The sequence below is a fragment of the Pieris napi genome, chromosome 13 (assembly GCF_905475465.1).
Source record: "Pieris napi chromosome 13, ilPieNapi1.2, whole genome shotgun sequence".
NCBI classification, from domain to species: domain Eukaryota; kingdom Metazoa; phylum Arthropoda; class Insecta; order Lepidoptera; family Pieridae; genus Pieris; species Pieris napi.
This window is the reverse complement of record NC_062246.1, coordinates 3,688,930-3,711,455: the sequence shown is the minus strand read 5'-3', so window position 1 is coordinate 3,711,455 and position 22,526 is coordinate 3,688,930. Positions and strand designations below refer to the sequence as shown.

The window sequence follows — 22,526 nt, the reverse complement described above, 5'->3', positions numbered from 1 at the left end:
TACAGAATCGCAGGGCTGGTCTTTGCTATATTTTATCGGGGTTTAAGTGGGAGCTTTTTAAGTATTAAATTACGGTGATGCTTCTGAGCAAGAGTTTTGGTATGATATAAACGAATTTTGGCATGAATTTAGATATTTAAGAACTATTAGAGACTTAGAAAATGTATGAATTGACGTCATAGATTTTTCTCGTTGATCTTTGTTTTATTTTACTTGTAATCAAAATATAGAATCGGGGATATCTTCTTTATAGTCTCAATTTTTAAACTCTAGTATTTCCTATTTGTAAGTTAAATGTTCAAAGAATTAAGTGCAATATTACGCAGAAAATCGCTTTAAATAAATATGTATACAAAGGTTATTTATATTAGGTATAGGTTTTTAGCCGAATTGTTTGTAGATTTTATGGAATGTGATATATTAATAAAATATTTATTGTTAAAAGACTATTATTACTTAGAGCAGTTGGCCTAGTAGCTTTAACGTGCGACTCTCATCCCTGAGGTCGTAGGTTCGATCCTCGGCTTTGCTAATGAACTTTCTGTCTATTTGCGCATTTAAAATTAGCTTGAACTCAACAACGGTCGACGGAGTGTGTCAGGCACTGAAGGCTGATCACAATATGCTTATTAGTTTGACAAATGATCATGAAACAGATCCAGAAATCTGAGACCTAAAAAGGTTGTAGTGTCAATGGTATTGTAACTTACAGGACAGGCTAATAAAATGTTTAATCTGCGGTTCAAGTGAAATTAAAAAATATTACTACTTCAACGAGATATGAAACGCGTTCATGGTTATTGTTCTTACTGTTAAGCGGCAATATTAAAAAGTTAAAAGGCATACAAAACGCGCACATTATAAAGATAATTTAAATAAATCTTGATCAGCGAAAGGTCTGTACTCTGTAACTAGCCAATAGTCATCCAATCTTAATTTTTTGTACTACCAGATCATCGGGCGACATATTCAGCTCTACGGATTTGAAGAGAACTACATAGAATATTCACACAAAAACAGAGTTTAAAAACTCGGTCATCAACCCTCTGTAGGTGTTTCTTTTTTATTGTTCTATATTAGGTTGCCTGGAAGAAATCGCTTGTTAGCGGTAAGGCCGCCCGTTGCCTTTTTTATATGTATGTTTTTGTATAAGTGTAAATAAATAAATGCTAATGGAATGTACGGGCGTCGATGTTGTAAATGAAACTCAAAGTACAATATTAAATTTATTAGTAAAAAATATTATACATCTTCCACAATATTGGAGAATTATAACTTAATTATTTAAATATTTGATTATCATAGATTAGAGCACTTCCGATTTATTAAAACATGTCATCTTACGTCTACAGCGAGAAGCACAATATTATATAATATTGTTTAGCGTTTTACGATGTTTCACACCCCTTTCATAGAGTATGTTACAAATAGTTAAATGCCTTAGAACATTTAGGATTACATCAATTTATTTAGAAGAAATTCTAACATTTACGCCGTGGTTATCCGTTACTATAATTCTATCAATCTCGATAAATATTAATTTCGGGTACATTACGATAACAAAAATAAAATATCTACATTGAATTAACGAGCTCTCAAAGTTATTAATTTTCAAAGTCTTGACTACATACGCTAACTAAGTACAGTAGCACGAGTGCCACGTCACACACGCCGTATTCAGGCGGAAACATACTACTAAAACGCGACGCGACGTGTCGTGTCGACACCCGATGTCCATCGTGCACATTACCAACACGCGACACCACGACACGCTTGCAAATTCAAAAGTCATTTAGCTGATTTATTCCCCGCGCAATGTGCCAGCAAGTTTTTACCAATTTGAGGTTCAGATTCGAGGAATGTTTGCAGCGCAATGGTGCACACCTGGATGATGTTATTTTTAAGAAATAAATTTCCCAGATGTCTATTTTAATTGAAATAAAAAATTTTGTGTATTGTATTTAGTTTTTTTATTATATTTTTTTCAAATTCGCAAATCTTTCTGGCCCACCCTATATTTTTCTAATAAACTGAATTGATTAGCAGGTTATTTGTATTAAACTAACAACATCCTAACTCCCTGTTTTTGTCCTTGTATTGAGGTAATCTCATGTCATATAAAACAGAATATTGTTTCACCAACTCAATTAATTGTTCGTCGTTCATTTCGCCAAATAAATCCAAAAATATCTAAGTATATAAATTGACATTCGTGTCAAAAACTCGAAAGCATTGACGCATGACGTCATCATCACAACATCCACAACACGCCAATCCAAATCGATTGGATGTTACCGCGTGTAATCACATGGCGTGTTGTCTATGTGCATCTGACCATATTAAATATATGGGATTGATAAGTACTGACATGCGTCGGATGGCGTGGTGTGGCGTCGCGTTTTGGTAGTATGTTTCCGCCTTAAATTGCTGTAGTCTCTACGACTACGTCTTAGTTAAAATTTATATTTAGGTTAAAATTTGAAATATTAATTGATATTACTTATAGATAACACTTACGGGTAACGAAATCGTCATACATCGAAAGCTATAAGCGCGATGCAATATAAAAACTTGTCTAAAACGCTCGCTGTACATCAAAAAGTTCACTCGTATAAAACCGGGCACACGAATAATATGGACAAATTTGTGCGAAACAAACCCGCCGCGGCCTAAACTAAGGGAAGCTTCAGACAGAAAACCGTTTCCTAATACTAAACTGGATTATTATTTGTATATCTTTATCAAAGTAAAAACCGCGAACATACCTAACTAATGTAGAGTGGTAAATATTCCATGAGCATTACGCTATAAGGGGATAATGGTCATACTCAACATTTAGAAACATACTCTTATAGAGTACTGTCCCTCTCCCACATACTGAGGAACCACATGTGCGACAGAGACAGCGCTCTACAAATATACCGATACCTTCTTTCCAAAGGCCCATATCGCCAAGGGGATAATCACAATGAATTCAGCGGAACAATTCAAAACTTTGATCCCACGCACTATTACTAAGCATATATATTTCAAAAACTAAAATAATATTCTGGCACGTAAGCGGACGCATTATTACTAATGACTGTCGAATCTAACCGATAGTTCGGTCGGTCCTAGATGTGACGAGATAAATTCGTAAAAAAATTTTGTACTACCAGAAAATTTTGATATTAACGCCGATAAATTGCGAAACTATGAGATGAAGCACCATAAAACATCAAATAGGACAACTTGATAATATAAACCGCAGCTATTTACAAGCTCTGATAATAAAATCCAATTATCTCGCTCCTACCATATGACAGAACTTATAATTGAAAATTTTCTTATATTTCCTTCCATAGCCAAAAACTCAATATTCATCAAAATAGAAATCAATTTAACCTTTACCATGTCTTTCATCATCCTCGCTAATTATTCTTATTTATTAATTTCTACTAACCGTCTCTTTCTCTCAAATTGAGTTAACGCTCTGTTGAAAAGAGCCAAAGTCAAAAGTTCGTGTAAATATTTTAATTAATATTGAAGAATTTGGCTCAACGTCCAATTAAAACGCTTCAATCTTTATAGGAGCGAGTTACTTTCCCATAACATTAATCTTACACACATGCCATAGCACTAGAAATACACACAAATTATGAGGCCTTATTGTATCTTGTTTAATATACATTTTTAATACAAATAAGCTAATAGCAATTTAGCAATATTAAAATTTACGTGCGTGTGTATTTCTAGTGTCCACGTTGTCATTCGCCAATCACACAGCCCCAGAATTGGGTTTCAACGCCATTTTTATATATTTCAACAACGTCCTCCGCCTCGAAGACTCGCTTGGTGATTTAGATGATAAGAATGTTGATGATAATGTATTGACACAAGCATGGGTAATCAATCTTTTTATTTTCACTTGGCTTATCGATTTTTCTCATATTGTGCAATCCGGCTCGAAGGACCATTGTGTAAATATAAAGATTGATTTAATGGGGTTTATATTAGCAAGATGTGATGAGTACAAGCAACTGATCGAACGTATCTGCCTGTGTTTGATAGTAAAAACTTGTTAAAATGTAAATCAAAAATATACACTTAACCAAATAGATTTTGAGCTTTTAATTTAAATGCAATATACTGTGGTAAGTGCTTTAAATAAAACTAAACAAAATATACTTTAGGTAACATTAAGTATTATTTAACCTTGCTAGTTCTTCATTTGTATATTTATACAAATCGTTTAATTTTAGAGTGAAACTATGCACGCCAGAACTATCAATTTCCGGTTAATAAATTACAATCAGTTGCTTGTCTATGGATAAAGAATTATGAAAGGACATACAAGCTAACTTGTACTATCGAAGCGTCACAATTGGAACTACCAAAATTATTTCCTTCGATAATTGTTTAAAATATCAATAATAAACTTCGTAATTACATATAGAAATTACATTTAAAATCCGTTAAAATATAAAAGCTGCTGTGACGCTTCGTTGGTGGATATTTCCGTAATAGGATAATAGTATAGACGTCTCTTTCTAGCAGGTAATGCTAGAAAAAGACAGCATGCACTTTTAGTGTGAACGATGATGCAATTTTCCCGCAAGCGATAAAATTTAAAACCGCACAGTCACATAGCCAATCAACTGCGATTGTATTAGTTTGTATGGACCATGTATGTCGTGCGATTTTACTATCGTTTGCGGGATATGCAATTTCAAATGTTTAGAGCGAAGGTGGCGCGAGCATAATGGGTATTGGGAGGCGGAGCGTGTGTTGCTCCGTAAGCTATGAGTGATATGCCGTCACGTACGACGCTGGGAAAAGGCCGCGCCGGTGAGCTATCTCGCCCTGAAATTAAAAAAAATCAAATAACATGCTTTTGCTGAGACAAATGTATTATGTGCCAGGTTGGTACAATTTTCAATATTTTATTTGTTATCAAATAGTGTTATTGCACGCCTCGCAGTGCTCTACTCTCGACATGTCAAAAAACTCAGTCTTTCGAAACTTGAATGACTTTTTTCTCACTAATATAACACTTACAGGATAATATGAGTACACTAAAATCGAGTTAAATAATCTATCAAGCACATATGGTATTTTTTATGAACAATTATTTTGTTTAACATAGTAAATAATAACATTAAAATCAATCATTCTTGGACGTCCCTCAGTCTGTGTTTATGGATCCATGTATGTGGCAGAGAACTTGGTCGAAAAATTTATCGTACCAGAATACTTTTTTTTCTTATTATATAAAGTTATACCCTGGGCTGATTCCTAGTTAATATTAGCGTGCTAAGTACTGTCGTTTAGTTGTAAAAAACTAAAATACGAATTTTAGTATATTTTTTCCTCACCTTAAGAGTTGTAAGAAGTAAAAATAAAAAAATTTAATAAATGTAAACGAATGATGTTTTTTTTTTAAATGTGAATGACCGCTATGAGGCGTGCACTTTTGGATTTTCCAAACTATAATTTACTATATCGGGTTTATTTGGGAAAACTTTAAATACCCTTGCATAGTTTATTATTAAAGGGTTAAGGGGCATAAGTTCTTACCTGCCACCAGTGCTGGTCTGAGCGGTCAAGTACAGTAATGACATCGCCCCGTCTGAACTCCAGCTCGCCAGCCTCTTGCGGTGTGAAGTCGTACAGCGCCTGTACCAGCATCTGAAACATTTATTATTGTTTGAAGAATCTGCATTTTTATGTTAATTTTTTTTAGATCTTTAGTTTAAAGTAACTGATTGAGTGGCTCTTCAGGAGTTAGGAGTTTCTGTATCTAATTCGTGATCACTAGTTTTTTTTGTATTAGACAAGTATGTAAACGCCTTCTGTGCCTGACACGCCGTCGACGTTTTTGGGTAGCGATTTCCTCACAATGTTTTCCTTCACCGTACAAGCCAGTGCTAGTTACACACGTAGACCCTTGGTCTATGCATCATTGTGCACAGCCGGGGTTCGAACTTACGACCTCACTGCTTAAACAATAAATTCAAAAGACATAATTATGTTACATATTTTAGTATTAATAAGTTTTTTATACGTCAAAATTAACGGAGAAGCCGCGGCTTTTTAAAGCATTTTATACCTAAAAAAATGATTAATATGTATTGTTATGTTGAATAACGCATTTCGGCAATTTAAATTAATCTTACTTTACAAAATTCGTACGATAAAAAACAAAATTAGTGAGAGCACTAAGAAATTTTGTATAACGTAATAAATGTACTTCTCGATAGATCACAGATTTCGAACGTTGCTAACAATAGCTTACAGGCAGGTGTTATCATACTAGAACCAAAACAAATTAAATAGTTACATTAAATTTCAATGTAACACGAGATTTTAAATTTATTCTATATTAACAATTGATTTAACTTAAACGAATATAAACACTTTACTTAGCGATTTAATTATACTCGTTTGGAGGTATTTCAAAGACTTCCTTAATGAAAACAAAAATGGAGACAATACTATGTTTTGTTTGTAATAATTATAGCATCCGACGGCAATTCAAAGCCCCCTGTGGGGTGGGGTGCCCTTGGTTCGACGACATAAGTAGGTGAGCGTTATCGTGTTCGCCCACTCGTCCGCTAGTAAATACATATTTATGTTTGTATACATACTTTCTTTTCTCGTTATTCCAAATATGTATTATTATTATACAACATTAGAAGTCCTTTGTCCTTTTGAATAACCTTTCCCTCGCAATTTATTTACGAAAATATTATGTATGTATACAAAATAGTGATAAGTTTACTAGAATAGAACATACGCACAATGTTAATACTCGGAACTAACGCAGGCTGCAATTTCCCCGTACTAGACTATCTAAAGTTAGTAATTCTTTTTTGGGAAAAGGGATACTCTTCTTTAATAAAATCCCAGAGGCTCTTTTAGCTCTATAAAAAGGCTTACTATAAAGTTAACGATTATCTAGTTGATAAAAGGGCCTGGGACTAGTGCTAGACAGGCTACTTCTAATTAATTTGCGTTATTTGTTTTAAAATAAGTGTTGTTTGATGATTTGCTATTTTAAAAGAGTACCGAGAGTTTTTTTACGTCGGCTTTTTCTCTCGGCCTACACCCTCTGTCTTCTTTGCCGATGAATAGGGATGCCTACAAATTTAAATTTAATGACGTGGAATAAGTGATACGTTCCATAATATGTTCCATAATAAACATTTTTTATTGTTTTTAACTCAAAATGTTTCTTCTATAATGCAGTCGCCCTACAACCCTAAACGGGTCTTGCGCTCAGATTGCATATGTTTCTTCGGTAATATAGGTTTAAAGACATTTATTCTCATAACAGACAATAGTCACTACATGAGAACTTATATACTAAAGATACAATTTATCACGTCGTGGGTCATTGAAGAGCTTCAAGGATGAATTAGCGAAGTAGAACTTGGATGGAATTTCATTTACGAAGAGAACTGGGATCACTCAAGACATGGTCTTTTAGTCTTAATTTAAACATTGCCAGGCTGTCTACACTTTTTATATTTTGTGGTAGTTTATTTTTATTTTATGTTATTGATTTTTGGGTTTGAGTCATGCAGATTTCCTTACAATGTTTGCCTTTACCGTAGGAACAAATGCTTATTGCGCACATAGAAAGCAAAATTCCATTAGTACAGCATGTGATACGATCCTTCCCAAGAATGAAGGTGCCACGCTGAAGAAACAGAAGGTACAACTACTTGCCTATTAAAAATAAATTACGAAACAGATACAGAAATATGAGGACCAGACCTAAACGGTTGTAGCGCCATTGGATTTTGTTACTTGACGAAATAAGATAGCAATTATTTTAATATATAATCAACTGTGTTACATAATAATAAATGCTGGGGCCTCTGGTGGTAATTCGATATATGCATACAATACGATCTATTTCTGTGACGTTATCAGGGTCACGCACGCCGCACTATTTACACACCCGTTGCTACGGATAAACAGTTTCAAATAGTCGTCCATATGTCATGTAGGGCTGTCACATGGACCAAAATATTCATATTTCGTACCTATCCACAATTTAATGTTAACTATTGATAGTTACGTAACCTATGCACAGTTAACATTAACACGAAATGATAAATAAGGTAGGTCTTTGTACTCTGTACTTGGAACTAGTCTTTGATGAATGATTTATTACGCGATACGCTTTGTACGTGCAAATAACACGAATTATCTAATATATGGACATTCAAATTTATAAATAAATTAAAATGATGAATTTGCTTAACAGTTGAATTGAAAAACTATCTGTTGGGAAGTCAAGGTATCGAGAAAGGCCATATGCTTTAAAATTACGACCTAGTTTACGTAAGTAAAACCGCAGAACACTGCTTATTAAATAAATTTAAACTTTAATTGGAAAAACTTCTCTCGCAATATCTCTTGTCTTCACTTTAAAGCAATTTGAAACAGTTTAAATATGCCATTATCCTCAAATCGAGAGTTAAGTAATTTGTAATATTTAATGTTGGCAACCCTATTACTAATGAAAACAGTACGCTTGATGGGACTTTCCCCTGTTTGTTGAAATTAATTGAGAGTTTACTTTGTCGATAGCCTTCGGGACTAATTTGATTTATTTATAACGATTCCTTTTAATTATCGAGTCGAATAAGGTTCTAGGTCATTCCTTCGAACTTGTAGTATACATTGGCATTTTTCTTTTTATTTTAAAAAACATGTTGGAAATTAAAAAAAATCTGTTTGAATTTTACATCTGTCTTAATGATGTCTTTAATCGTAATCTGTGATGGCTATAAAGAAATTCTGACATTTGATTTCGCGGGAAAACAATGTTTTTTAAATATTCATTAGACTAAAAACTAAAAATATATTTTTTTAGATCTATATTATTAGAGCTAATGATACTTGTAATTTTTAAAAATAAAACTTAAGTAGCTATTTAATAACGTTAAAATATATCAAAAGCCATAACTGAAAAAAATATTTTATTATATGGCTTTTATCATATTATTTACAATATTTCGCTGCGTGTAAAATGGTTTAGTAGAACGTGTATACAATTTAAAAGGTCATTCACCTGCAAAGGTTATGAACTTGTCACATCTCATCTTTGTTCCTTGGCGATATATTGTAATTGGTTAATTACAAAACATGAAAAAGCTTACTTTAACACGTATATTTTAGTTAATAATTCATTAAATTTCAACAATTTTCTAATGACTTTAGTAAAGCGATATATTCGCGTCATATTACGTTAATTAGTATTTTTAATACTTTATTATTATTTAGGTAGCATTAAAACAATGTAACACTGCGTTGCTAGTACTATAATATAATATTTATTCTATAGATAAACAGCGACAGTTTTTATAAAAATGTCAATTTGTGTTTGAAGATAATCATTACGGAGAAACAATCATAAACTATGCTGAACATTAGTTATTATGACGACCTTTGTTAAGAGTTATTCACCTTATATTTTTATGTATTTTTTTATATGTATTTTTTATATTTAATTCTTTAATTAATATTGTTGCTCAAAATAATAAAGGCCTTTTTTACTTATCTTTACCGTAAACTATCTCTCTTTTCATTATGTCACTTATACTATATTACAGTATATGTAGATACAATTTTATACAGACGTCTAGTATAGATATATCTATACTAATATTATAAATAGGTAAATTTAATGAGGGGTAATTTCTGGATCTACTGAGCCGAGTTATATGTAAATAGTGAATATACATCCTGGACGGGTTATTACAAAGTCTACAATTCAAACACGAAAATTTGTCTAGTCTAAACAATACCAGTTATGAGAGTTTAACCATACAACTTTTAACACAACGAAAGATTACGTTTTTGGCTTCGTGTTGAACAATGAGTATTAAGCTGGGTCATAGTTCAACTTTTGTTCTCGGTAGGCCCGAGATAAAATTATCTCCATTATTTCAATTAGCTCGTTGATAGTACGACTTTAAATAGATTTAATTACTTTATATAAACTATTAAGAGAGATTTATCCCTTTTATGTGTAATAAAAAAATTACGAGATAAAATAATGTAAATACAATTATAGAAACTTTGGACGTTCGCTTGTTCTTAGTACCAAATATTTAATATAAATTATTTTAAAAATACCTCTTCAGGCACAACATCTCTAAGTTTAACGTCTTGCAGGCGGCTGACAGAGGCGGTGCGATGGTAGTCGACTAATTCATTGAGCGAGTTGAACTTCACAACCCATAGGAAGAATTTGCTTGACGCGTCCCTTAGTACTTTGAAATGTTGGACACCATCCGGACATCTGTAAAAAAATATTACCGGTCATAGATTGCAGTTATTTAATCAGGATTTTCATACGTTTCGCCTCTAGCGTTCGTGGCACGTATTGTTTATTGTACGTTAAAATATACAGTAAAAAATTATAAAGTATGTCCAGCAGTAATACAATCCAATTTACTTATACTAAATTACATTCTTATTGTTTTAGTGAAACGAAATAAAAAAAGACACATATACATTATACATGGCCTATTCCTCACTGTGAATTCACACAAATAAAAATATGTCATACAGAAATGTCTCTGTATTGATTTATTATGGAATTACAACACTTTTGAAGAAGTCAGGTTATTTATTATATTTTACTTTTATGGTAATATAAATACAGCATTTCGCACTTATAAATGTCTAAATATCGTAATAATATGTAATACGTTCTAAAGCTTTCCTCCTTCTTTCCTTTGCAGTCCATTGTCATTTCCTATAAAGTATGTGATTACGTACTGTACATGACGTCACGTTGTCAATATTTGGGTCAACACGCCAGATAAGCAACTAATTGCACAAATAAATAAAAACCGTATACTACATTTTCAATACTATTTGCACGCAATACTTTCATACCAAACTAAATAATTCCGTGAAGAGTTAAGGAATATCATCTATCTAGCAAATATTTTAAGGCGAGAGTGGCGCGACGTACCAGGAATGCAGAAAACAATGGTAGTTGAATGAAATGCTAATGTTACTGATTCCATGTACTATTTCATACTTTATTATTCAAAAACGTACATCGCTTAGATCCAAGTACTGATCTCATGAAAATTAATGATAAATTCCTTCTTGAACTGATTGATAAACACAGAATAAATTTTTAATTTACGAGAAATTTAGCCCCCGACTTCCTTCAATCTATCATTTTCATAGAAACCGAATAAGTTTTTTTACGTCGTAATTCCGTATGTAAATTCGTAGAACTACTAGGATTATTACGTCAACTTGCCTGTTTACTGGCTACTAGAAAGTTCTAATACGAAACAAAATAAAATGCAAAATATTACATTACAATTTTCATATGGAGAAATCGATTTAGTTTTATTACCACGTAATTCCTCATGTATATTCGTAAAACTACTAGACAGCACACTAACTACCAAATACTTATAATACGAAGCAAAATGAAATGCAAAACATTACATTACAATTTTCATATGGAATATTTGTCCTAATTTGGGTTTTGAATACGAACATAATTTCTAGAGGTTTTAATGCGTCTTAATAGCTTTAGTACGATTGATAATAAAAACATAGAACTTCCGTTAACTATATTAGATTAAGATCAATAAATAGCCCGCTGCGTTGCCTTGTACAACGTAATTAATGGACGGGATAACGTTTTATTAATATAACTATAAATTAAGTCTAAACCTAACAAGAGAAGTGTTAGTCAAGTGGCAAATCGTGAGGTCAAACCCCAGTTCTTCATCAATGCATTTCTGAGCCTGAAGACCAACGATCGAGGAACAGTCAAAATGAACTGAGGCCAAAACCAAAGGTTCTTCACTTCTTTTAAAATTACAATGGATTTCATCTAAGAAAGACTTTTCAGATACAATAGTATACTTAGTATGTCAATGGTTCATATAAAAAAAATCTCAGCCAGGTATCTTTTTCGGGCCCCGGTAGAATATAAGAACTACCTCTAATGAGGCCTAGGAACTACCAGAGGTCTGGCTAAGACTCTTGTCTGGTCTCACATACCCTGCTACTTGCGGGCACAGGCATTTCCATCTCGGATATCCAAAATAAAAGTACCTGCCATAAATATTAGAATAAAATACGAGTACTACACTATTTTATACAATACGATATAATCTTCTTAAGGGGATAAAAGCGCGATTAAATTGGATTATTTATGAAAAAATACGATTTTTCGAGAGACTCTCGCGGACGACTACTGAAAAGCACTCAAAATGTTGAGTGTTATAAAAAATGCGTTAATTAGCTAATGAAGTTTTAATTAAATAATAAACTACTATTGTACTGCTGTAGACGATTATATAATAAGTAATATTTTTGCTAGTTTATTTATTAACATTATTTTCGTGACACAAGAGTATAGACAAATATTTAATAACAATTTGATGTTTATGGAGACTAGAATACAGGCAAACAATGATAAGCAAATTAAGGTATGGCAGTCTCCTACGCAATTCGTAAGTACCTAATTTTTCAGACGTTCTAGATATAGCTCCGGGAAACTAACAATATTTTATTTTTTATAGAAATTACACCACAGTGCGAGAAGGCAAGTGTTTCCCGTCTTTATGATTTATTATGATCTTGATGGACTCAAGTAAAGTTGGTTCAGTTCTTCGATGGACAGTTGGTACCACATTGATTATGTTAATAATAAACACTTGTACATCACCAAGTAGGAAAATAAAAGTAGTAAATGAACGTAAAAGGACGGTCTTACTTGAGTAGGTTCTTTAAGACAATCAAGATGTTTGTTCAGCGGTCATACAAGCTAAGCTAATCGGTTACTCTGCGCCAACATAAAAAACCAGCTTGTTTAGTATTTTTTAATTACTGGTATTAAAATAATCTAGTAAATATTTTTTATCTCACTACTCTATAAAATTTAATATCAACGATCAGGCTATTTGTTGCGGTTAGTTCCTCATTATTTACATTATTACACTATATTTATATACCGTTGATACAGGCCGTCATAGTACCATAACTAATACATAGATTTTCGTGCATTGCAATAATCGCATTTTAGTTTTACATAGTTCGTTTATTGAACTTGGAAAACCCGTGCAGTTTATTATTTAACATAATTGAGAGACAATATGGACGAACACTTTTACCCTAAAAGGGACCATACAAATACTAGAACCTTATTTTAACATCTTATACTAACATAACTACTAAAATACTAATATTAAGAAATGTAACCTAAACGATTATTGTAAGGATTCATCAATAAAGCTTTAACAGTAATGAAACCAAAAAAAAATGTTTAAACGTACAGTCACAACAGACGTACAGTCAAAATCAAAAAATATTAACTGTTTCTATATTTCCTTCATATACAATACATATATTAATCTCAATTAAAAACAAAGAATAAATACGCTACATATCGTCTTTATTAAAAATTACAGTGTCACGCATGAATAGTAGTATCTGGTTTAAACTATAATTAATGAATTCTCAGTGCATATATACATATATAAAAAATTAAAACTATAAACCATATTATATAGGGTGATATGGGTTTACCAAAGAATCGTTACTAATTTAAAAATCTCAATTCAAACCTTGCTCCTTTATAGTTTGTGACAGTTGAGCAAATTTTAATTAAATACATTAATCACGAAGGCCCCAAAATATAAGAAATATGAATCACCGATAGATGAGAACTGGTTTCAGGTTGAGCTGATTCATACTTTACGATACCGAACAAGTTTCAAAGCTAGGAAATCGTACGAAAAACCTATCTAACTATATAAGTACGAGAAAATGTTGTAAACTCTTGTAAATTGCGACGATAACCGAGTGTTTCTATCAAATTGATTAATTTACTATAGCAGCCTATTCAGATTTCGTACGCCAGGACTATTTTTTAAATTTAGAAATAAATATTTATATATAATAGTACTTAGGGAAAATGTAGCATTACAATAGTCAAATAAATTTAAAAATCTGTCCAGTAGTTTATAAATTTATGCGTTCGAAACATACAAAAATACAAATCTTCCCTCTTTATAATATTAGTACAGATTTAATTTTTTTATACAGAATTAATAATGATTAAAACAAAAATTTTCGTGCTATGCTGCAGATAGAGAGATAAAGGTAATATTTTTAGACTGAGAGGTTAACGCCAAACAATGGGTATTTATCATAGAAGTCTCGCTTATTCAGATTTAAACGGAAAATAAAACATAGAATCATTTTCAACATAATTTCTTGAAGAGCAACAAAAAGTGATACAACATGAGAACTTTCTCCAATTTAAGGTTTTCTTAATATTAATGAGAGTCATGTGTGGTTAAAGTATGATTACGACTACAGCTTATGTTATAATCACATTTCCGAGTTGAATGTGTTCGAAATTTAAATTTATTGCTATTAATATACATTTGTCCTGATTACACGAAACGAAAATATATTTTAATTGATAATAATTTATTTGAACTTTGTTATATTATCTTTGATTCACGCACTAACATAGTTACATACGTAAATCTTTTTAAACGGATATATACGCTAATTCTTTACATTATTTATTCTACTCGACAGTCGTGGTCAGCGAGGCTGCCATATCATTGACGATTGCTTCAAACCAATTTTTAACCTAACGCTTTCTTCCAAAGACACCAAGAAAAATAATATATAATAACAGATTTACGTATACATTCGAATTCCCAGAAATATGCCTAAATATATAGTATTCATTATCTACTGGAATGTGGTTCAAATAGTTTGTTTATGCGACGTTTTGAAGTCGAGAGTATGACTCACGTCGAGGCGCTAGTCATTTTTTTATTTACCAATTTAACTCCGAACGGAATTGATTGCAGACTTGACGCACGTATGGGTAAAAAGAAGGTTGATTACACAGCACACGTCATATACACTAGGTATGAAATCAATTTTATACACATTAACGATCGTCACACGTACGTTCCGTCTACAATGACCTACGACGGTACATTTAACTAAATTACAGTAATATTAACTCTTAAATAGTTAGTTAGTAGAGATAGATAGTTAGATAGGGATAGTTTAATAGTATACATTAATTATATTTACTTCATATAATAGTTTGGTGCATTCTTTCCGAATTCTCATGACTGGAACATCAATAGACATTGCAATCTAACCTATTTTAAACCTAATAAGTATTTGAAGTCTGACCTAAATTACTCAGTACCATATCTAAGAAATAAAATAAACATAAGAAAGAGTCCAACAACACTACTTACAGTCACTATTAAGGGTGTTGGTGTTTCTATAAATTTATGTACTTACGAAGTATATTTTATCTCATAGAACATGTTATGCATTTATCAATTATTGTCAATTGTCAAGTGCTTGATTTATTTGCATTTAACATTAAGAACTGGATACAATAATAGTTTCCCTTTAGAAGGCCTAAAAGTCTATTCTTATGTGGATACATTGAACAAGTCCTTTGGAAACTTTCTGACAAGGAAAGAAATAGTAAAACAGGTCCCCATGCTCCAGTCATAGTTATATAATGGTAAGATAAAGATATCCATAAACTAGGTTATTGCCATATTAGACACTTTGAAGGTATGACAAAATAACTAACTATTTAACTGCTTGAAAAATATTAATTATTTTAAGAAGCTCTCTATATAACATTAGAACAAAAATTTAGATTTGATGTGTTTAATCTCTTTGATACTGAAAATTTATCACAAATACTATATTCTGAGCTAATTAATATCTTGAGCTTAAATATCTAAGTTTAAAACACCGGCCTACGATGAACCAGTCATTGTTTGAACAGGAATAACTTGAATATTGGGTACTAATTTCTTAACATCTATGAATAAATCAAAATAATATAAATGACTAGAACATTATAGATATTAAGAGATCATTTTTTTTTTAATAAGAAGACAAAAATTGTATTACCTTTAGAACTAAAATTAATTTTATTATATTCATATGACAAGTGAAAACATCAGTTTTGGGTATCAACCCAAATACTCAATGTTAGTAACAGTGTTAGAATCTATTGATGAAGCTTACTTTACCACTAAACAGTATAAATTTATAAATAAGTACACTATTTATAAAGCAACAGAAAAGAAGTCAATATCTATCATATGTATTATTCACAAAGCATGTTTTGTCTCCTAAATATTCATAATAAATGTAAGTTTATCCTCCAGTTGTTAATTGTTTAACAACTCAAATATGAACGGTGGTATTTTTTTCTCTAGACAAGCTGAAGTATCTTAATACAATAAAGTCTATAATCTATCTTTGTTTATAGATATAAAAAGCTTAAAATTGTTTATAAAAAGTTTAAAACATTCTAAACGAAAAGGTTACTATTTATTATGCACTTTTTTTGAGCAAACTACTCATATTTAAATTTTATTTAGACTTTTATTATGGTTCTTTAAAGGCTTTATTTTGACTAGTTTTAAATATTTTTTGGTTAAGAGTTTTACTTGGGATATAATAGTAATACATCCCTATATAAATTATACATAACATTAATATAGAATAATACCACTTACTTCACTGATAATGAAAAATCTCCAGGACTTGATTGGCTAATCCTTATAAGGAATCCTCCTTCTGGTTTATTTGCTAAAAGCTTTTCAGCGTCTGCTCTTGTTATCCTACCATAGTACCAACTAAAAACAAATTGTGTCATGTTAAATGTTATTCAAGAAACAATTGTTATATCTAACAAAATCTTTACAGAACAATTTTCGAGAACTATAAAAGCAAATTTATTATTTGCAATGTGTAATAGGTAACCTTGTGCTTACCTGTGATTTTTCATTTGAATGTAATTACTAGGAATGAGACCCTCCTTTCCATCTAATTCTGCTCTATACCAATTCATATCATCCTCCATATTAAGTATCTGCAAAAGCAATATTTATGAAAGAGTATCGTTACTCTACACATTCGAACTGCAATTACCAGAATTTGTTCATTAGGAAACTTACTTTAAGAACCTGGTTTTTCCTGAAACTGAGTTCATCATCCGCAGTAGCAGTGAAATCGTGTTTTGCTATAGCCTCCATGTTCAAATTAGGCACTTCACTCTAATGTCACTGAATACTAAAATAACTCACAAAGTACACAAATTTACGACTGTATCTGGAGCAAAAACGAAAGAATAATAGTTATGCATATATTGATTACTTAAAACAATCAGTCATTATCCACAAAAAGTTCCAATTTTGCAAATATTAATTTATTCTGATCTTACAGAACAGAATACAGACATTAGTTTTCTAACACTGATGTTGCCACATGCTAAAATATTTAATTGTAATTTTCTATCTTTACTCTTTTTCTTACCATTTGCCAAAAGAATAACAGTTCTAAAGAGCCACAGTTACAAAATATAATTTCAGAAGTATTACTTTTAACTAATTATTTTATTAAATCCAATTAATATATTGGCTTTCTTCTTCTTCAATCCAATTCAAAAATCTATACGGAAAGTATTAAATTATATTTAATCCAAAATAAAAATAAATATAATAAAGTCAAACTCATAGTTTTAGAGTAAATAAAAGTATAGGTCTACCAGAATCTGATGGCAATTTTTTTTTTTTTAAATTACCGATTTTCATATGGCAATAAAAGAAAAATTTCATCTGTCAACTGAAATTTCGAGGAATTATTTTTGATTTGGCTTCATATTTCCCTTAAAAAGTGATGAAAATGTCGAAGAAACCTCTTCGATCGCAAGCAAGACATATTGTTTTCAATGTTTATCAAAGAATACTTGATCAACAAGATGCAGAACATACACAATCATCGATATTGAGCCATGTGCAAGCGTTGACTGGTTAGTAGGAGTGACACGTCTTGATACTTTGGTTTATGGGATTCTTCGTGTGTAATATATTATGTACTTATACTAAACTTTGGTTTATTTCAGAGGTTTCTTATACTACAAATAAACTTGGATAGTTTTGATTTAAAATTGATCAGAAACAAGATAAATGAGTTTTACACTGTTTCTTTCTCTCAAATAGGGATCGATGAATAGCGAAAATCTTGTGAACATGTAATAAAAATTGAAAATCAGTTCATAGAACAAGATCGGTTAATTGAGATGCAGGAGGAAAGGTATAAATACTGCGTTGAAGACTTTTTTATGGATGTGCAGTATTTGGAACTATTTTAAAGTTCTTAATTAATTAATAAACTCATGAACAGAGTAATTGGAGTTTTCATCTAAATTTCAAACCCCACATTCGCCACATTTTCAAAAAATATCATTGGATAAATTTTTATACATTTTGCATATATCACACACAGAATCAGCCGCTATAAGGAAAAAAAAAGTATCAAAACGTTTTACTCCTATTTCCCCAGTATTGCTAGCGTCAATTTCTTTTTTCCCTTTTTGCCATCAGATCCTGGTAGACCTATAACTGGCCTTAGAAAGTGTCGTCAATATATGAATATATTATTATTTGTTAACAATTGTTTCTTAAGTTTTGCTAACTAAAATTGATCGTAAATAATAAAAACGCATCTTTTTACAGTCTTCGGTTAGATAAATCTTTCTGATATCCTGTAGATAGTATCATTATTTTATGTCTTTGTCATTGTCATATTTGAACAGTCAACAGGTGATCTTTCAACTGAACTTTGACAACTCTTTTAAATCCAATCGTCTCCCAGTGGCATTATACGCGTGAGTATTTTTCGAAATCTATAGTTATTTTGTAAATCTTTAACGATTTTGTGCTTAAAATGCCAAATACAATAAAGGACGAGTTGTTAGTATTTAATTCATGCCGTAGTTTTTTAGATTTTCGACATTTGTATCTGTGTGTGGCCGGTTAATAACAGTCAGTCTAACACTTGTTTTTATTTTTACAGGTTTAGTCGTTACTCAAATAAACGCAACGATGTCGGGAGGATTAGATAACTTAGCCCTCAACGAGGAAGATGTAACCAAAATGCTTGCAGCGACAACCCACCTTGGGTCTGAAAATGTTCACTTCCAGGTACTTAACCTCAACTTTATATCGAAACTTATTAACTAAAAGTTCCATATGATGATAAGTGAATCCGTTCCATTTTAAATCTGAATATCTATGTAGATCGATTCTCCCAACTGACGACCAAATTACAGCCTAATAACTGAACTTTAGCCTCGCAATCTGTTGATGTAAATTTTTATTGTAGATGGAAACATACGTGTACAAGCGTCGTGCGGATGGCACTCACGTAATTAACTTACGTCGCACGTGGGAGAAGTTGGTTTTGGCGGCCAGAGCAGTTGTTGCGATTGAAAACCCAGCTGATGTATTCGTCATCTCATCACGTCCATTTGGACAGAGAGCAGTACTGAAGTTTGCTGCACACACTGGAGCTACACCTATTGCTGGACGTTTCACACCTGGTGCTTTTACTAACCAGGTAAGAAAATAGCCATTTTAAGTATCTTTATTGTGCCATTAAGTTGGGCTCTATATAATTTATCAATACAATAAACTAACTTCATAATTTCTTGTATTTTTTAGCATGCAAATTGTTTTAGAACATTTTAAATATAAGATAAATTTAATGAAAGCTATTTAGTAAGTCCTTATTATGCCAAAACCACTGTAACAAATATTTCTTATATAGGTGTCACAATAATTGAGGTTGGTAATATGACTACAGTCAAAACCGGTTATAACGACATTGAAGGGACCATATAGTTGCCGACGTTATATCCGATAGTCGTTATAAGCAATGTCATATACACAAGTACAGTACATATGTATGTACATAGTTATCTATCTAGAATAGGTAGGTAATTGGGTTATAATATGGTATGTTAATATTATAATATGTAAACGAGTCATAAAAGAAACAAAAATATTTATTACAAAATAATTAGGTATAAAAGTAATCAGTCATTTTGGTACGTTTTTTTTTAGCCCAGTCTCAAATATTTTTTGCATTTTATCCATATGACATGAGATTTTCCTTCAATAGAAAACGCTTTTCTCTTTTTTTGCGACATAATAACACATAAATGCACAATTGCACAGTGTAAACAACACCAACACTTTTAAATCAAACTGTTACTCACGCAGTCAATTAGCGAACTAAACATGTGTAAAGTATGCAAGGTCAAATGGCCGGGAAGAGGTTCGGATGAGGCAGGAGAAAGTGCTTAGGTAATAATATTCCTAAATATTCATTCAATGCTTATAAAAAGGTTTAAAATCGTTTGTATTTTTTTGTTTTGTTGAGACAAGAAGCGGTTGGTCGTTATAGCCGATGAATATCGTTAAAATTTCGTCGTTGTAAGCGATATGTCGCTGTATCCGATGTTGTTATAAGCAGTTTGTTTACTGAATAGTTAACTAGGGATTTGGACGGGACCATACAATCTGGTTGTAATAACCGATAGGTCGTTGTAAACGATGTCGTTATAAACGGTTTTGACTGTAATTTTTAAATATTATTGTTTAAAATTTAGAGTAGGTAGTGTTAACATAGATAGGAGATTTATTTAAAATTTGAAGGAATTAGTTTAAGCCACTTTTTCCATGATGATAATTTTAACTAAGGAACCACTGACTGCACTTGCAGGAATGATTATACTGTTATCTGATTTTTATAAAATAAACTAAATCCAGGCTAAATAAAGTGTGTTATTAATAGCTTATTTATTATTATAGATTCAAGCTGCCTTCAGGGAGCCCCGCCTTCTTATTGTGCTTGATCCAGCACAGGACCACCAACCCATTACTGAGGCTTCATATGTCAACATTCCTGTTATTGCTCTGTGCAACACAGACTCACCTCTGAGATTTGTCGATATTGCTATCCCATGCAACACCAAGGTATTTTTATTAACTTTACTTAATTATGCCATAATGAAGGATAACTAATAAAATAATTAAAAAATTGTGATTACACTATGATGCTAATTTTATTGACTAACTGAATTAATTTAGCACTTGTATAATACTTGTTATATCTTAATTGCCTTTACATGTATTCTTATTTATATATTAAACAAATTATAAGTTTAATTCTTATTACAGAATTTTTATTTTTATGGGAATAAATATTTTAGTAAAATAGATCCGAATTTGACCAATTTAATCTACCTTCTAAGATGTATTTATATATTTCAGTCATCCCACTCTATTGGTCTGATGTGGTGGCTGCTCGCCCGAGAGGTCCTGCGCCTTCGTGGAGTTCTCGCCCGTGACCAACGCTGGGATGTAGTGGTAGACCTCTTCTTCTACCGTGACCCAGAAGAGAGCGAGAAGGAAGAACAACAGGCAAAGGAACAGGTATCTGAATCTTTTGTAACTTATAGTCAATTTTAACTGCGTAGTGGTCTGGAATGTTAAAAGCCAGCGGAGTGAGTGTGAACCTTCCAAGAAAAATTTGGATGGATGTCCTAAGTTTATAAATTGGTTTCATACCTGTGCTAACATTCATCCCACTTGAGAATTCTGAAGCATAAAGCGTGTGTGTCTTTGTGTCACTGCTCCAGACTTATGCACTACACAAAATGAACATACATTGCCAGTGGTCTCGGTGACTAAATTGGCATAGGGACCTCTATTATAGTCAATTTTCTAAATGTGAAACAACATGAAAAGTTAAATACATTCTTTGCACGTAAAACTTAATATTAACATTTTCTTTATTTTATAATTTTTTGAGTTTGTTCCTAATAAAACATTTCCATTTCAGGCTGTCGTTGCTGTCAAGCCAGAGGTCCCGCCCCCGGTGCATGAAGACTGGATCGAGCCTGAACCAGTCACTTCATGGGCTGAGGAGTCTGCTCCAGTTGCTGCACCAGCTTTTGGCACACCGGCTGCTCAAGACGATTGGGCTGCTCAGGTATTTATTGCATAGCTATACTATAAGACATGCCTTATCGCTAGGCACGTTCACATTTAATCTGATTAAAATTTGGTATTTATTTCAACTTAGGGAAGAGTAAAAGTTTCATCAAAAGTGGTTCAGTAGTTTTTGTGATGCACGCATTTATGTAAATATTTGTATCTGGGTAAATAATGTTGATAGTTTTATTTAAAGTTGGTTTATATTTTTATAAAGAAAACTTGTAGGAAGATGTTATCACTTACACATTTTATTCATTTAGCAACAACTATATTTAAAATAAAATTATTTTACAGGTACAAGAAGAGTTGGGTACCACCGCCGCGCCTGTGGTCGCTGCGCCTGCTCCATCATGGGGAGGCTCTGCCCAAGGATGGGCCGCGTCGTAAACATTGTGTTTACAAAATTAAAATTTGAAAAACTAAATCTTTGTTATTTGCTTCATACCTATTAAACTTTTTTAGAATGTAAGTTTTAAACTGTAAGGATAATACTGAAGAATGTTGGTCACATTCTAGTTTTATTACGATGAAGATCCAGTACTTGTGTACATTTCGTGCTACTTCCTTAATTTCCACCCCAGGTTATTTACACGTTTTTTTTAAACTTATTTCCAATGACCAGTACTACGC

At 32.0% G+C, this 22,526-nt stretch overlaps 3 protein-coding genes across 10 annotated transcripts in view; 2 read left to right on the top strand and 1 right to left on the bottom strand.

Annotated features, from left to right (window-relative positions):
• The window catches only part of LOC125055227 (mitochondrial uncoupling protein 4), a 30,804-nt gene extending 30,360 nt beyond the window's left edge, over positions 1 to 444 (top strand). For all 8 annotated transcript variants that reach the window (XM_047657590.1, XM_047657589.1, XM_047657595.1 and 5 more), the window contains exon 8: positions 16 to 444. The gene's annotated coding sequence lies outside the window, so the exon portion shown is untranslated. The remainder of the gene's footprint in view (positions 1 to 15) is intronic.
• A 3,276-nt stretch (positions 445 to 3,720) lies between these two features.
• LOC125055064 (growth factor receptor-bound protein 2) lies at positions 3,721 to 17,321 on the bottom strand. Its single transcript, XM_047657276.1, has 6 exons — positions 17,010 to 17,321; positions 16,827 to 16,924; positions 16,569 to 16,688; positions 10,132 to 10,297; positions 5,557 to 5,667; positions 3,721 to 4,842 (listed from the first exon to the last, which is right to left on the bottom strand). The coding sequence occupies exons 1-6, from the start codon at positions 17,085 to 17,087 to the stop codon at positions 4,780 to 4,782; spliced, it is 636 nt and encodes a 211-aa protein (XP_047513232.1). The 5' UTR covers positions 17,088 to 17,321; the 3' UTR covers positions 3,721 to 4,779.
• A 1,288-nt stretch (positions 17,322 to 18,609) lies between these two features.
• On the top strand, positions 18,610 to 22,320 carry LOC125055211 (40S ribosomal protein SA). The gene is made up of 7 exons (XM_047657553.1): positions 18,610 to 18,721; positions 18,910 to 19,037; positions 19,219 to 19,452; positions 20,709 to 20,873; positions 21,171 to 21,332; positions 21,742 to 21,891; positions 22,191 to 22,320. The coding sequence occupies exons 2-7, from the start codon at positions 18,939 to 18,941 to the stop codon at positions 22,281 to 22,283; spliced, it is 903 nt and encodes a 300-aa protein (XP_047513509.1). The 5' UTR covers positions 18,610 to 18,721; positions 18,910 to 18,938; the 3' UTR covers positions 22,284 to 22,320.
• The last annotated feature ends 206 nt before the right edge of the window (positions 22,321 to 22,526 follow it).